The 17,040-nt window shown below is 43.6% G+C and overlaps 1 protein-coding gene across 2 annotated transcripts in view; it reads left to right on the top strand.

Moving 5' to 3' along the window:
* ADAMTSL3 (ADAMTS like 3) overlaps positions 1 to 17,040 on the top strand; it is a 754,066-nt gene that overhangs the window by 453,816 nt on the left and 283,210 nt on the right. For both annotated transcript variants that reach the window (XM_073618577.1, XM_073618575.1), the window contains exon 6: positions 12,472 to 12,708. In XM_073618577.1, coding sequence (XP_073474678.1) covers positions 12,472 to 12,708 — 237 coding nt within the window. The remainder of the gene's footprint in view (positions 1 to 12,471; positions 12,709 to 17,040) is intronic.

Here is a 17,040-nt window from a genome sequence, read left to right as displayed (position 1 = left end):
ATGATATGCACCTGTCAAACAGGTGCAGAGAAATTACTCTTTGGGTGTTGGGGGCGCCTTCCCACCGTAACCCTATAGAGGTACTCTTGATGAAAGCAAGAATTGCCCTTGCTATAAAAAATTGCAATAATATGAAACCCGCATCCAATCTGCATAGGTGTAAACCCAGCCTGAATCATTCTAAATCGCTGGCTTTAAGCCTCACATTGGAGGCAGGCATGGTGAAATTAATCCAAAACTCATTTCAGTTTAAATGGCAAAGAGAGGCTCTCCCATATTTGGGAATTTTTTTAACTCCCTCCCTACATACCCTGTATCAGGCCAACTACCCTCCCTTATATAGGAAACTGACAGCGGACCTGCTACACTGGGCTAGCAATCTGCCGTTGTGGTTCAACTAATTCGCTACCATTCCTTGCAATCTCAACCTTCCAAGATGAAAATGTAATCATCTCTCCATCCCACCAAACTGATTAGTCACATGATGTGGCTACTGACAAGAGATAGACCAATCATAATGTGCCCCACGCTATCCTTTTCTCTAAGCCTATGGGACAGATGGATGAAACCTTATACATTTAAATCCTCTCATGCTCCCTTGACTGGTAATCCTGACTTCACCCTGGGTCTTAATCCTCAAAGGCTCGCATGGTGGACTTACAAGGGCTTGATACGTATTGCTGACATGTGCGACCACAAGGGTATCTTATTGAAACAAATCCTACTAGATAAATACCAACTTCCTAACTCAGAAATATACCATTACTTCCAGATTGCATTGTTTGATGACTCTACAGCGTACAAATGATTTAACAACTTCCACCCCAATGGAATATCTATGTAGGTCTTTCGATAAGCATACTGGCCATATCTTAAAAATATATAGCATCTTGACCTCTAAGTTGGAAAAATTGTTTTATATGAACAAGTGGGAACAGGATATAGAGGAAACGTTTGGGGTTGATAACTGGTTTAAAATGGCACAATTCGCTTCAAAATCATACATTAATACCTCACTGATCGAAGCGAACTACAAAGTTTTATTGCAAAGGTACATGGTACCAGTGAGAGTGGCGGCATGTGTCCCAGGCACTTCCCCCTAATGTTTTAGGGGATGTGGCATTGAAGGCACAGTATACAACATATGGTGGACATGCCCTAAAGTCAGGTGATTTTGGATTCGCATTTACAATTCACCATTAAATTCACCAATTTTCACGAACCCAGGTGAATGTGATCAAATCACCACAACAGGCGTTACTAAGATACCCAGTGGAGGGAGTGCATCCAGGATAGCGGTAGCTATATCTTGGAAGGCGCCATGATCCCCTTCGGTTTGGTGAGAACTTAGTTGTCGTGTTTCATAACCAATGAACGCCTTTCAGCGATATTACTCGATAAGCAGCCCATCTTTGATAGTCTGGGAACCTTGGATTAAATATCTGTCCGAAGGCTTATGAGGCATCCATACAGTTATGAGCAAAAAAGGAGGGTAGGATGAACCTAAGATTAGGGATGTCCCGGAGGGAAAAGTGGCTACAGGGGCAGCAAAAAGGCACTACTGTAATCTGACGTAAGTATACAAAAATATGTTTATTAAATATACAGATAAAAATATGTTAAGTGAACTGAAAGTTAATCAACATACACACTGGCTAGACATTTGTTGAATTCCACACTACGAGAAGAATTGTGGAACTAACACAATGGATAAACAAACAAATGGGGAAACAAACAAAACATGTAACAAGGCCCGGACACCGAAAAAAATATACATACAGAGACCACCAGTGGAAAAGACCACATAAGGGATGCTGCAAAAAAATGCACTCAGGAAAAATGCTTATTTAGGCGGACTGTGTGTCTACGGCCCCCAGGGGCTGCAGAAGAGCAAAAAAATGTGGTAGGACCGCTAATTACTAAATAAGGACTAGCAATTATAATAAATGGCAGTGGAGGATCTCAGGCCATGGTGCAAAGGCATGATGCTGCAGGAGATGACACCTCAAAATGATGCACACAGGAATTAAATGTAAAAAATGGCCACTGCCCCATAGGGAAATCCCGTGAGGTGAACAGATATAGTCCTGTAATTGTTGACATAAAAAACATGAGTCCCAAGAGGCTGTGAGTGTACTCTACACTGATGCGGGAATGTGGTTGGTGATAAACATTCTGCTGTGTGACTTAAGCCGACTCTGAGTTCGTGGAAACCATACTGTGGTGTGTCACAGGCTATCTATCTATGCATGTTGCATCCAGTAAAGAGATTGTCATGTAGCCACTGTAAGACTGAGGGATACCGTACCTATGTGCAGTGACATGTGTTCACCAAGTCCAGATAAAATGGGACAAAATCCCAATTAAGCAATGTGTAGCATATCAGATAAATGGAAATAACAGTGCAGTAATTGCAATGATGGCGATAGTGGCAATTGATATTTGCTCCGCACGTATATTTAAAGTCACAAGCAGGGTCCTACATTACTGAATCCTTTGGGCCGGTGGAGAAAGATGAATACCGTTTCCTACGCTCATGGAATCCTCATTGTGAGTCTCAGGCCGTTCCTGGCCCCTAGAAGAGACAATGCTGGTAGATGCTGGGCACTGATGCGCTAATGATGTGAAGCACGCAAAATATACCGCTATGATCCCGGGTGGATTCCTGGCTAGTCCGTAGATGGAGCCAGTAGTGGTACGCTCCTCGTTTGCCTGGTGGATGGGGGATCACGTAAATGGCGTCACATGACCGAGATGACGTTAACGCGTTTCGCAACGGCAGGTGGCGTAGCTTTGTCTTGAATGGCACCTTTTCTGTATTAATTTAATTTCATGGTGAAGGTGCCATCAATGGATAAGTCATCTTTTTGTTTTTTATCCATACAGTTATGCCTGGAATGACAGGGGTGCCCATCCTCCCTTTAATCTTTCCTTCCTCTCTTCTTTCCCTTTCCCTCCTTCATTTTGCAGGCTTTTCTTTTCTTTCCCTGCATCCTTTTTGAGGGACCAGTGAGCTAAATGGTATATTGATGTATGTGAAAGATGATGGGGATTCTATCAGACTCTATCAGACTCAGCTTACAACATGGACTCATGGTTTAGCCTCCTCTCCCCCAATCATGTTACATCACATGCCGATATGTACATTGGCCACATGGTCACAAGGTTATGGATCTCTCCTCTTCATCCTCATGAAGCCTAAAGGAGTGACAGGGACCCAAGTATGTGCTAATTTTTTTTTGTTACATGTTTTTCTTGTAGTTTATTATGTTGTAATATATAGAGATAAGAAATGTACCGAGTACACTTGCTGGAATATATCATTCTGCCCATACCTCTAGTACCTTGAGACATCACATTGTATACAGAAATACCTATCTCATGTAAACAATCTTTTGTCTTGGAATTTGATATGTACAATTTTCAATATAAATGATTGGAATAGAAGGTGATCAGCAGGATAGTTCTCAGACATATAGGAAAATGTCTCTCAGAAACACAAGAAAACACTATTGATGAGCAGGTTAGACCCAGCAGCTGTCAGGATGCTGACACCCACAGTGGGCAAAAGTTGTGCAAGATAGGGTCAGCAGGAAAGGAACTGGAGTAGCTTTATCAGGGTCAGGAGCCAAGCTGAGGTTATATGCAGGTGGTCAGTAGGATTGAAGACATAGTTGGCAACATTGTAAAAAAAAAATGTGGGACACTTTTGTGGCTGTAGGTGGAGCCGTACAATAATTAGGGGGCGGGGCATTTGTTTGTAGGTGTGGCTTAGGAAAAATAAACAAGCGCGGCGAAAAATGGGCGTGGTTTACGTTACATTGTGGGCGTGGCGTAAATGGGCGTGGCTCAAGGGGGTGTGGTTAGAGTCTGAGATGAATGAGGGATGGAGAGGGAAAGGGGGAGAGGGGGAGAGGGGAATGACGGGACAGCAGCCCCAGATCCTACACAATAAAAATATGTGTATTCTAGAAAGATTAACAATCAGCAGATAAAGATACTCCAAACACCTGGTGTTAGCACTTCAATCATCCCGGCACCATGGTTGTTATGGTGTCAGGATGATTGAAGTGCATTATTTCTATTATTACATTGTAATATAAAATGAAATCATTCAACTCACCATAATGCAGAATCAGTGGGATCCCTGAGCGTGTCACTAGCCACGTTGCCTGCCACCAGCCGTCCGTCCTTGCATCAGGTGTCCCAGCAGAGTCCGTCCTTGCATCAGGTGCCCCCCTTACATCAGATGTCCCCAGCGGAGCCCCCCTCACACCAGGAGTCCCCAGCGGAGCCCCCCCTCACATCAGGTGCCCCCAGCGGAGCCCCCCCTCACATCAGGTGCCCCCAGCGGAGCCCCCCCTTACATCAGATGTCCCCAGCAGGGCCCCCCTCACACCAGGAGTCCCCGGCGGAGCCATCCCTCACACCAGGAGTCCCCGGCGGAGCCCCCCCTCACACCAGGAGTCCCCGGCGGAGCCCCCCTTCACACCAGGAGTCCCCGGCGGAGCCCCCCTCACACCAGGAGTCCCCGGCGGAGCCATCCCTCACACCAGGAGTCCCCGGCGGAGCCCCCCCTCACACCAGGAGTCCCCGGCGGAGCCCCCCTCACACCAGGAGTCCCTGGCGGAGCCCCCCCTCACATCAGGTGTCCCCGGCAGAGCCCCTCTCACATCAGGAGTCCCCGGTGGAGCCCCCCTCACATCAGGTGTCCCCGGCGGAGCCCCCCCTCACATCAGGAATCCCCGGCGGAGCCCCCCTCACATCAGGTGTCCCCGGCGGAGCCCCCTTACATCAGGTGTCCCCGGCGGAGCCCCCCCTCACATCAGGTGTCCCCGGCAGAGCCCCCCCTCACATTAGGTGTCCCCAGTGGAGCCCCCACTCACATTAGGTGTCCCCAGTGGAGCCCCCCTCACATCAGGTGTCCCCGGCGGAGCCCCCCTCACATTAGGTGTCCCCAGTGGAGCTCCCCCTCACATCCGGTGTCCCTGGCAGAGCCCCCCTCAAATCAGGTGTCCCCGGCGGAGCCCCCCCTCACATTAGGTGTCCCCAGTGGAGCCCCCCTCACATTAGGTGTCCCCAGTGGAGCCCCCCTCACATCAGGTGTCCCCGGCGGAGCCCCCCCTCACATTAGGTGTCCCCAGTGGAGCACCCCCTCACATCAGGTGTCCCCGGCCCCCGGCAGAGCCCCCCCTCACATCAGGTGTCCCCGGCAGAGCCCCCCTCACATCAGGTGTCCCCGGCAGAGCCCCCCTCACATCAGGTGTCCCCGGCAGAGCCCCCCCTCACATCAGGTGTCCCCGGCAGAGCCCCCCCTCACATTAGGTGTCCCCAGTGGAGCCCCCCCTCACATTAGGTGTCCCCAGTGGAGCCCCCCTCACATCAGGTGTCCCCGGCGGAGCCCCCCCTCACATCAGGTGTCCCCAGTGGAGCCCCCTATTCACATCAGGTGTCCCCAGTGGAGGCCCCCTTACATCAGGTGTGTCCCCAGTGGAGCCCCCCTTACAAATTCCCACAGCGGTGCGGTGCAGTGCGCCCTCCCCCCCCTACCTCAGAGGTGCCCTAGTGTGTCTACCGGCCACATGGCTAGAACCCTGGCCCCGCCCCTTTCCATAACAGACTGGCAGCGGGGCTGGGGTAGGCGGGGGTAGGCGGAGCGGGGCGGGGCGGGGTGGGGCGAAGCGGGGCGAGGCGGAGCGGGCGGAGGGTGGGCGGCGACGGAGGAGCTCCATCTAGCCCCCCCAGCCGTCTTCCTGAGCTTCTTTAAGATGGCAGCCGGCGGCCGCAGACCTCTAGCGGCGGCGGTGGCGGTGGCGTCAAAAATCGAGAACCGGATTTCTCGGGACATTTCCCGGGATACCAAAAATTCGGGAATGGAGTGTAAGTCCCAGGAATGTCCCGGGAAATCCAGGACAGTTGCCAACTATGTGAAGATAAAGGGTGGTCAGTAGCAATAGCCTGGACTATACAAAGTTGATCAGTAGGGAGAACACAGCAGAATAGTCAGGAGCCAAATCAGGGGTCATACACAGTTGATCAGGAGAAGCAAAGTCCTTAAACAAGCTCAGGTCACAACTAGTGATTAGACAGAGGGGAAGCTGAGTGGGTAACAGAAAGTCAGGATATACACAAGGAACAAGATACACAGAAGCGTGGTCATGGCATCTCTGTACTGGATAGCATCCTGACAATAATATATACAACAGTTATGACATTGCTTAATTATTTATTATTGTTCGATGGGACTGATTCATTACCTGCAAACACATTAACCCTGAATCATTGATTTACACACTTTGAAATACATTTTTGTGTATATGATAATACATCCTGTAGCTCTGTGGCACAGCAATAATGTTTTCCTATACCTCCCAACTGTCCCTGATTTGGAGGGACATCTTTTGGAGCCAAATCCCTCTGTCCCTATTTTCCTCCTCAGCTGTCCCTCTTATTGGTCTTGTGTACAAGTATCTATGAAAATCGAATACTTAAGTACCAACAGTGTTCTTCTGCATTAAATGCTTCATCCTATCCCTGAATTATCTTGTTTGCTATTTTGAAAAGTTCATACAAAGGAAAAGTATTGCTGTAAAAAAATAATTCTGGGTTCAACCAACCATTTTTGAAATATAAACTCTTAATGGTCTGCATAACTGGGGGTGTGACAGATACAGTGGGGACGGAAAGTATTCAGACCCCCTTAAATTTTTCACTCTTTGTTATATTGCAGCCATTTGCGAAAATCATTTAAGTTCATTTTTTTTCCTCATTAATGTACACACAGTACCCCATATTGACAGATAAACACAGAATTGTTGACATTTTTGCAGATTTATTAAAAAAGAAAAACTGAAATATCACATGGTCCTAAGTATTCAGACCCTTTGCTCAGTATTTAGTAGAAGCACCCCTTTGATTTAATACAGCCATGAGTGTTTTTGGGACAGATGCAACAAGTTTTTCACACCTGGATTTGGGGATCCTCTGCCATTCCTCCTTGCAGATCCTCTCCAGTTCTGTCAGGTTCACTGTTGGGACTGTATTGGACATGTGATGAGCAGTGCCTGGTTTTCTCCACACATACCGCTTAGAATTAAGGCCAAAAAGTTCTATCTTGGTCTCATCAGATCAAGGAATCTTATTTCTCACCATCTTGGAGTCCTTCAGGCGTTTTTTAGCAAACTGCATGCAGGCTTTCATGTGTCTTGCACTGAGGAGAGGCTTCTCTCGGGCCACTTTGCCGAAAAGCCCCGACTGGTGGAGGGCTGCAGTGATGGTTGACTTTCTACAACTGTCTCCCATCTCCCGACTGCATCTCTGGAGCTCAGCCACAGTGATCTTTGGGTTCTTCTTTACCTCTCTCACCAAGGCTCTTCTCCCCCAATAGCTCAGTTTGGCCGGACGGCCAGCTCTAGGAAGGGTTCTGGTCGCCCCAAACGCCTTCCATTTAAGGATTATGGAGGCCACTGTGCTCTTAGGAACCTTAAGTGCAGCAGAAATTTTTTTGTAACCTTGGCCAGATCTGTGCCTTGCCACAATTCTGTCTCTGAGCTCTTCAGGCAGTTCCTTTGACCTCATGATTCTCATTTGTTCTGACATGCACTGTGAGCTGTAAGGTCTTATATAGACAGGTGTGTGGCTTTCCTAATCAAGTCCAATCAGTATAATCAAACACAGCTGGACTCAAATGAAGGTGTAGAACCATCTCAAGGATGATCAGAAGAAATGGACAGCACCTGAGTTAAATATATGAGTGTCACAGCAAAGGGTCTGAATACTTAGGACCATGTGATATTTCAGTTTTTCTTTTTTAATAAATCTGCAAAAATGTCAACAATTCTGTGTTTTTCTGTCAATATGAGGTGCTGTGTGTACATTAATGAGGAAAAAAATTAACTTAAATGATTTTACAAATGGCTGCAATATAACAAAGAGTGAAAAATGTAAAGGGGTCTGAATACTTTCCGTCCCCACTGTACGTGTCCATTATCTAAATACATTATGCTTGCAGGTATCCCTCTTTTTCAGCTCAGACGGGAGATATGGATTTGTTTCTGCAGAACCTGATTTTTGTAAATGCCCCATACACTATGACCTTATGCAGAATGAATATTCTTTATTTTATTCTACATCCAAATCCTTGTGGAATACACTATTACTAGACACACAGTACACTACGTCCACAGAGATCTGAGATTTTGGCACTCCTGTCCCCAGGATTCCTGAGATTTTTAGTACTGCTATATCTGTTACTTAATGGTCTTCTTTTATATTGTACATCTGAAAGCTATGAAGGGTGCTGCAAGCTTTGAGATAAGCCATTGAAGTCTATTTTATAAAACTTTCTTTGGCCAGTTTAAATGTTTAACCAAAATACACACTCATGTTCTGCTCTTGCCCTCCACATAAACCATAAGATTTTTTGGCAGGTTGATTGGTGTATAATTCTATTCACCAGACAGGCATAAATCTTGAAGTCCTTATCATAGCCATCCAGCACCTAGGCACTGGGTGATCTTTACAAAAACATACAGGCTACCTCTGGGTATGTTTCTTACATAGGAGAATGGAGGCATCCTTACCTGTCTCCTCTCTTATGATAACCCTGGCTAACATGTTTACAGATATGGATGTTAAACCAAAGGTTTGTGATAGTCTTACTGGTTTCTGTTTTCACTTTAAGGTAGTTGGCTCATCAGGTGATCACAAGTCAGTCACATCTTCTGCAGGGTTGTATGTACTTTTAGGGGCCACAGCAGGGCCTCTAAATTATGGTAATAAATTATATGCCCACAAGATGTCCCCAGTGAGTTGAGCGAACTCCCAGTGATTATATAAAGTCTTTTACTGAGTTTGCAACTTTAAGTAATCACTTTCTGATGGCCTCTTCTCATCTCTTTGCATCTGTAAAGATTAGGTGGGGAGGGGGGATGTCACTTTATTCAAGTTACCATTTAATATATGGTATGCAAGTGAACTTCCTGCTTTTGAAGACGTTGCCTATTGATGACGAAACGCATTACAAAAATGTATATGAACAGCAGGGCCTGCCTTGTATTTTCTGTCTTGTTTTTGGGGTTCACCCTGTTTAACAGACCCACCTTCAGGTGTCAGACAGTATTCCAGAACAAGGCGAAAACGGCAGTCCTAAAATTATGACAGCTTTCTTAGCACTTAATGTGGAACTATGGGCAAAATCAAAAATTACATTTATGTACAGTCTGTCACTAGCATTAACACAGTAGTTGTAGATTTCTGAGACCCTCCTAACATAGTTTTCTACCTGTTGTGCTTTCATTAACACACAAATCTGACAGTCAAAAATGGCAATTACAGGGGATGGGACAAACCATCAGTAGTGTAACTAGCATTACCATGCAGGGCACATATTGGATTCCAACACTTCAGTCATACGAGCTAATGCAACTAATAGCTTCAGTCTGCACTCTGTTTGCCTGCCTGCTCGCCACCTGTCAGACCTGTAGCACAGAGTTGTGGAGGAATGTCAGAGCACTCCCATCCGCTCTGTGTTACAGGTCAGACAGACAGCAGGTGGGGACAGAAGCTGGAAGCTGCATAAGGACATATGGAATAAAAAGAATGCAGGTGGTCTATTTACTGTTTGATTTCACATTTGAGTTTTCCTTAACAGTTGAGTTAGAGGAAACAAGGGCAAAAACTAAAATTTGAGGGGGAAGGAGGGACAGCAGCAGTAGAAGTCATATTATCATTCTAAACTAATCTGAATATATCATAGGAATCTGAATATACAAAACGAATTCCGAAAACGAATGCATGCCTCTTCTGCAAAAAAAATACATGTATACATTATACTAAAATACAGTGAATCAAAAATCACAAAACATTCCCATGAAGTGCCAGGAAAAAATCTGTGTTCCACTTTGTAGGCACAATCTTCCCAGTGAATACACACCACCACAGTGTGATCAAAGAGCACTTACTGAGGGCGGATGACCCCCAAACATTGAGTGGTCATACTGTATGCAGCTTACTAATATAAATATGCCCCCCTCCAGGCTGGTTTACAGCCTCCACCTTTCACATATAACCAAGGATCGATATACAGTAAAACCTTGGATTGCGAGCATCATTCATTCCGGAAACATGCTTGTAATCCGAAGCACTCGTATATCAAAGCCATAAGAAATAATGGAAGCGTGGAATGGATGACATCAATGGCGGTGCGGAGATTGGTCTATGTGGACAGCTTTACCCCGTAGGATGCCTGCACACTTAGATGTGTCTGTTTTATTCATCAACCATGTGAGTTGCTAAATGTTGTACCTTCATTAAATGTAACTATGTTGCTACACTTAGAGGCGCCTCTCTTCTCTTTTATACTCAGTTGTGACGTGACGCTACTTGTATATCAAGACATCGCTTGCTTATCAAGTCAAAGTTTATTAAGAAAATTTGCTTATCTTGCAAAACACTGTCAGACCAAGTTACTCTCAATCCAAGGTTTTACTGTATATATGAAAGCAGAACCAAAATATCTCTATAGCGTATAGTAAAATTAGTTAATTTAAAAGGATTAAAAACATTCATATGTGCCAATATACCATAGTGCCAATCGGCACAAACATTCCGAATACCCATCAGCTGTAAGTGCAGAACAAGGTGACCTCAGCTAGTCTGGCTCCACCCCAACATGTTTCATCAAGTGGTGATGTCCTCAAGGGTTCTGGTATTTAAAGCCTTTACCACAGCTGTTTTAATTGCTTGCGATATCAGTTGTCAAATGCCAGTGAATAAGCTATTTGTACCTTTCTAAGAATACATCTTCTCCATAGAGGTTGTAATGTTGGCATAAGCATCTTAAATGCACTTGATAAAACTCTATCTCTAGATAGACATTCATGGTATACTTATTTATTGGCTTTAAAAAGCCCTATAATGTCTTCATTGTTCAATTACCATAGTTGATACAGGTGTCATTTTATTGAGAATAGCCTGTCAGGATTAAGCTCTGTGAATTATTACATTGGTCAAAACGGTAAAGCTGTTTAATGTTGGGAGACAGCTAAAGTTACCAGCTACAGGTTGGGTAAAATCTACCCGATCATGATTCTCAGTTACAGTAATAACAAAGTCTATTTATTCCAGATGTTAGCACATTTATTGAAGAGTCAAGCATCTCTGTGGCAGCACACAACATCTTTCTCTCTAGTCCTGTTTTGAGATGTTAACCTTACTGAAAGGCCAATGTCATTTAGATCTGCACATCAATACGTTTCTGGCCGTGTACATTAAGTTCATGTTTTTACTATGCATTTTTCTTCATTTACTTAAAGGTTAGTCCATGTTTTTAAAACCGCTTTCAACAGAACCCGTAACAGAATCTGACCGAAAGTAATACCCAATTTCTGTACGCTATTATTATGTACTTAGAGTTATATTTTACATGCTAAAAGCAACAACCAGATTTTTTGCTTGACCCCCAACTTGTTTTCACTAACTGTTTTTCAACTCAGTTCATAATGATTGAAAGTTGACTAAAAGAAACACACAAGTAAAAAAATCGTAGTTTCATATCTTAGTGGTAAATGACTGATTGGCTTTTAATCTGCTGGAAAGACAGCTAAATCTATCTCGGCCTACACATTTCTATAATGCTTTGGAGGTTTCCCATTTCATGTCTTCACAAACACCTGTAGACAAATGTTTTATATGACATTACCCATTTTCTTGCCTGAGATAGTGTATATATATATATATATATATATATATATATATATATATATATATATATATATATAAAATACTTTTTTTTTTCTTAATAGAGTAAACGGAACCTCTTGTAACATTTAAACATTTCTTATGGCTTCCTAATGCGGAACTTTACCCATAACAACTTGATAAAAATAATGTTCTTTAGCAAGGAACGTACATTCCACATTCATAATTATGCCACCAAAATGAGTTTGTGCTTTAAATTGCCTCCAGCATTGTTCTTGTTGCTGGAGGCTGCCATTTTGCTGAAGCCCAGAGCCTCTGAACAGCAGTAAATAATATAGCGGAACTAAACCCATCGATTTAACAGTTTCAAAATACTGGTACATTCCTGGAATGTCAGGTTTGCTAACTGTCACATTTGCTTGTGTCCTCAGCCAAACTGTCAAACCATCGAATGGCTGGTGTTGTAACTGATCACTTGTGCAGCACCATGGCAGTTGCAGATCAAACAGAAGCAGCTTTCTTGACTGTAAAGGATAGGAGGGTTTCATTTCGCTTTAAAGCTGTCAGCAGATCGGCCTCTACAAATCCGGTACAGTGCCTAAAAATGGCTAGAAATAGAGAGCAACTGAGCATGTGCAGAGTATTACTGGATTTAAACAATACAGGCACATATTTTTAATGTTTTACATAGCTATATCTGCAAAAGGGTCCAGCCTGAAGTTATCTAGCAGAACTTAATTTTCTGACTAAAGTTCCACTTTTGTTTTGCAGGACTGTCCTTCTGATGTTGGAGACTTCAGGGCCCAGCAGTGTTCTGCACACAATGATGTAAAGTACCAGGGGCAGTATTATGAATGGCAGCCGGTATATAATGATGCCACAGCTCCCTGTGCTCTGAAGTGTCAAGCGGTGGGGAAAAACCTAGTTGTCGAACTTGCTCCAAAAGTTCTAGATGGTACACGGTGTAACACAGACTCTCCGGATATGTGCATCAGCGGTATTTGCCAGGTACGTTTTTAATTTGTAGAAGACAGGATTGTGTGCATCCAGCAAAGTTATTCTTGCAGCTATGATCACAGATTACATTCTACAAATATTTGTATTATTTATTACAAGTACTTATATAGCGCTGTTAATTTATGCAGTGCTTCACATATATATTGTACATTCAAATCAATCCCTGCCCTCAAGGAGCCTACAATCCAGTGGCGGGCCGCACAGAAGCCCCCCCCCGGTCAGCCCCGCACTTACCCCATCTTGCGGGCAGTGCTCCGGGCGGTGGGCAGCGGCTTCTCTCTGGGCTGTGGGTGGTTGCTGTCTCGAATCCCCAGCGTCTCCTCCCTCCTACTAGCGGCCAATCCGATCAGATCTCCTTTCGGCCATTCGGGTGACGGTCTCATGACCCGCTTCCTGATTGGCTGGGAGGAGAATCAGTGTTATCACAGATTCCATTCTACAAATATTTGTATTATTTATTTATTACAAGTACTTATATAGCGCTGTTAATTTGAGCAGTATTTCGCATATATATTGTACATTCAAATCAGTCCCTGCCCTCCAGGAGCTTACAATCCAATGGTGGGTTGGGTCATGGATGGGACAGAAGCCCCCCCCGGTCGGCCCGCACTTACCTCATCCTGCGGGAAGCGCTCTGGGTGGCAGCTTCTCTCCGGGCTGCGGGTGGCTGCTGTCTTGGCTCCCCAGCGTCTCCTGGCGGTCAATCCGATCGGATCTCCTTTTACCCAATCATGTGATGGGTCTCATGACCCGCTTCTTGATTGGCCGGGAGGAGAATCAGTGTTACAATAGCGAACTTTATTCTTTACCTGACCCTAAACATTGGTACTCCAAAGGAATTAAATACCTTTGTCACCTGTACACTGCACAAGGCTTTAAATCCTTCCATCAGCTCAGACTTGACTTTGACTTGCCGCACTTATACCTGTTTTACTACTATCAGCTCAGACATGCTATCAGTGCACAGTTCGGCTCCTTAGATGACCCAACTAATCTACCACCACTAGAGAAACTTCTGAGACAACCTGACCCTACTAAACTTATATCTACTTATTACGCTGCCCTAATGGCTGACTTTAAATCCAGATTTAGTAGGGCCCAGGAAAAATGGAACTCTATGGATGTCTCCCTTGCACAGGAGGACTGGACGGAGTTTAGTGACACGTACAAAACATTAGTTATTTCATCAAGAGACCACATTATACAGGTAAAAATTTTCCATCAATCGCACCTCACCCCAACCAGGTTGAAAACTATGGGTTTGTCGCCCACGGCTGAATGTTTCCGCAGCTGCGGCCAAAAAGCCGACTTCCTACACTGTTTTTGGTCCGTCTGTTTGTCATAAAACTAATAAAAATATCTTTAAAAAAAAAAGTGTTACAATAGCGAATATTCATTCGCTTTTGTCACACAACTGCTCTGCACCCCGGACCCACCCGTTTTTGAAGCCTATTAGAGCCCCTGGCTCTAATTACGTGCTTCAAACCCCCCCATTGGAATCCATGCATCCATATTGAAATCCATGCATCCATCCATACCTAATAGACAGGCCGCCACTGTTACAATCTAAGGTCCTTAACTCACATTCATACATACACATACTAGGGCCAATTTAGACAGGAACCAATTAACCTACCAGCATGTCTTTGGAGAGTGGGGGGAAACACAGACACAGGGAGAACATGCAAACTCCAGGCAGGTAGTGTCTGGGAGGGCATCATATGACGTCCTACCTTGATTGCGCCCCCCAGGGTGCCCACTGTGGCGGGCACCTGGTGCTCTCTGTGATCGCGGTGTCCTTCAAACACAGCTGATCACAGATCGGGGTAAAGAGCCAATAACAGTGACTCTTTACCACATGAGTAGCTGTGGTCAATCACAGCTGATCACGATGTAAACACACTTGCCAGTTATCGGCATTCCTTTCCTCACACTGTCACAGCTTGAAAGGGGGAAAGGGACGGTAACCAGCTAGTGTGAAAGAGGACATCTGCACTGATAATCAGAGCACTGATCATTAGTGCCCTGATTATCAGTACAGTACAAACAGTGCCCATCAGTGCTGCAAATAAGTTCCAGTCAGTGCTTTCAATCAATGCCCATCAGTGCTGCCAATCAGTGCCTCCTCATCAGTCCCTCCTATCAGTGCCACCTATCAGTGCTGCCTATCAGTGCCCTTCAGTGCTGCTTATTAGTGCCCATCAGTTTTACCTATCAGTGCCCATCAGTGCTGTCTATCAGTGCCGCATATCAGTGTAGCCTCATCAGTGACCCCTTATCAGTGCCCACCAGTGCCATCTCATCAGTGCCCATCAGTGCAACATATCAGTGCCCATCAGTGTTGCTTATCAGTTCCCATCAGTGCCACCTCAGCAGTACCCATCAGTGCAGCCTATCAGTGCCCATCAGTGCTGCCTATTAGTGCCCATGAGTGCAGCTTTATCAGCGCACATCAGTGAAGGAGAAAAATGATCTGTTTGCAAAATTGTATAACAGAAATAAAGAAAAACTTGTTTTTTTTCAAAAAAATTTTTTGTTTTGTTTGTTTAGCAAAAAAAAAAAAAACAATGGTGATTAAATACTACCAAAATAAAACTCTACTTGTGTGGGAAAAAAATGATACAAATTTCCTATGGGTACAGTGACAGCACTGAAAGCTGAAAATTAGCCTGGGCTTGAAGCGGGTAAAAGTGCCCGGTTGGCAAGTGGTTAAATGCCGACAAGAACTGACTTCTTTGTTCATCTTTAAGAACTGTCAACTCTTGTGTATTCCTCAGATACAGAAGCAAAGACCCACGAGTACTTCCAGTGGCACAGTGGCTTAGATGAAAATGTGAAAATGCCTAAGCTTCACCTTTTCATATAGTTAGTTACCCATAAAATGTCACTAATTTATATTCGGCTAGCTTCTAACATTCCACATTAGTCTGATTGATGTTTTTCTTTTACTCCAAGCATCAAATGTAAAGTGTGAACTGTTTAATGCATCATTACTGCAGACTTATCAGTTAAAAATGAAAGCGTCAGTTACATGTACCAATTCAAACTGTAGGGAATGTGAGCATTTTTCTTTTGTACGCTTTTCTGTCATTTCTTGCCAAAAATTTTATGTACTTTACATTAGCCAAAAAAAAAAAAAAACCCAGAAGGGAAGGTGGTTTCCATTTCAACATTGGCGCTCGTGTCTGGTGTAACTTTGTCAGCAAATACACGAGTTTGGTGATATCAGCCAATTAAATGGACCATAAAACTGACACCGCTTGAAAAAGCAATTCTCAATCATCTCCCTGACATCAGGGCTTTTTTTTTCCCTCGGAGTGGAAAATATGACAGACTCTTTTTTCAGCTTTAATCAGAAAACTAGGCAGTAAAATGGTGGTATATATACTGGCCAACAGAGAATGATTTGAAACTGTATAAAGAAGATCTGATTCTGGGAGATATATGAATGTTCATAAAATGAATTGGAAAAATGATATGTGATATTGCCAGCAGTCGCAATAACTTTGAATGCAAAATATAAAGGGAGTATAATTGTTTTTTTATTTTATTGTTTTTCTTCATATTTAAGGCTTAAAATATACATTTTTAACTTTTCATTATCTTTTAAGTCAGGTAAATATTAAATATTGCATATGCATTTATTTTTTTATTTTTTATACTTTCACCTTAACCCTTTGATGACTAAGCCTATTTTTGACATTTGGTGTTTATAAGTTAAAATCCGTATTTTTTTTTAGAAAATTACTTAGAGACCCCAAACATTATATATATATATTTTAGCAGAGAATAGAATAGAATGGTGATTGTTGCAATATTTTATATCACACGGTATTTGTGCAGCGGTGTTTTAAACGCAACTTTTTGGAAATAAGGGACACTTTCATGAATTTAAAAAAAAACAAACAGTAATATTAGCCCAATTTTTTTGTATAATGTGAAAGATGATGTTAGGCCAAGTAAATAGATACCAAACATGTCACGCTTTATAATTGCACGCACTCGTGGAATGGCGACAAACTACGGTACCTAAAAATCTCCATAGGTGACGCTTTAAATTTTTTTTACGGTTACCAGGTTAGAGTTACAGAGGAGGTCTAGTGCTATAATTATTACTCTCACTCTGATGATCGCGGCGATACCTCACATGTGTGATTTTAACACCGTGTACATATGCAAGCACGACTTCCATGCGTTTTCTTTGCTGCACGGGGATGGGGGCGCTTTAAAAAAATGTTTTTTTCTTATTTATTTTATTTATTTTTATATTAATAAATTCTGTTTTTAAAAAAAAAAATTGATTGCTTTTATTGCTGTCACAAG

The sequence above is a fragment of the Aquarana catesbeiana genome, linkage group LG03 (assembly GCF_042186555.1).
Source record: "Aquarana catesbeiana isolate 2022-GZ linkage group LG03, ASM4218655v1, whole genome shotgun sequence".
Taxonomy (NCBI): Eukaryota; Metazoa; Chordata; class Amphibia; order Anura; family Ranidae; genus Aquarana; species Aquarana catesbeiana.
This window is presented reverse-complemented; position numbering and strand designations above follow the sequence as displayed.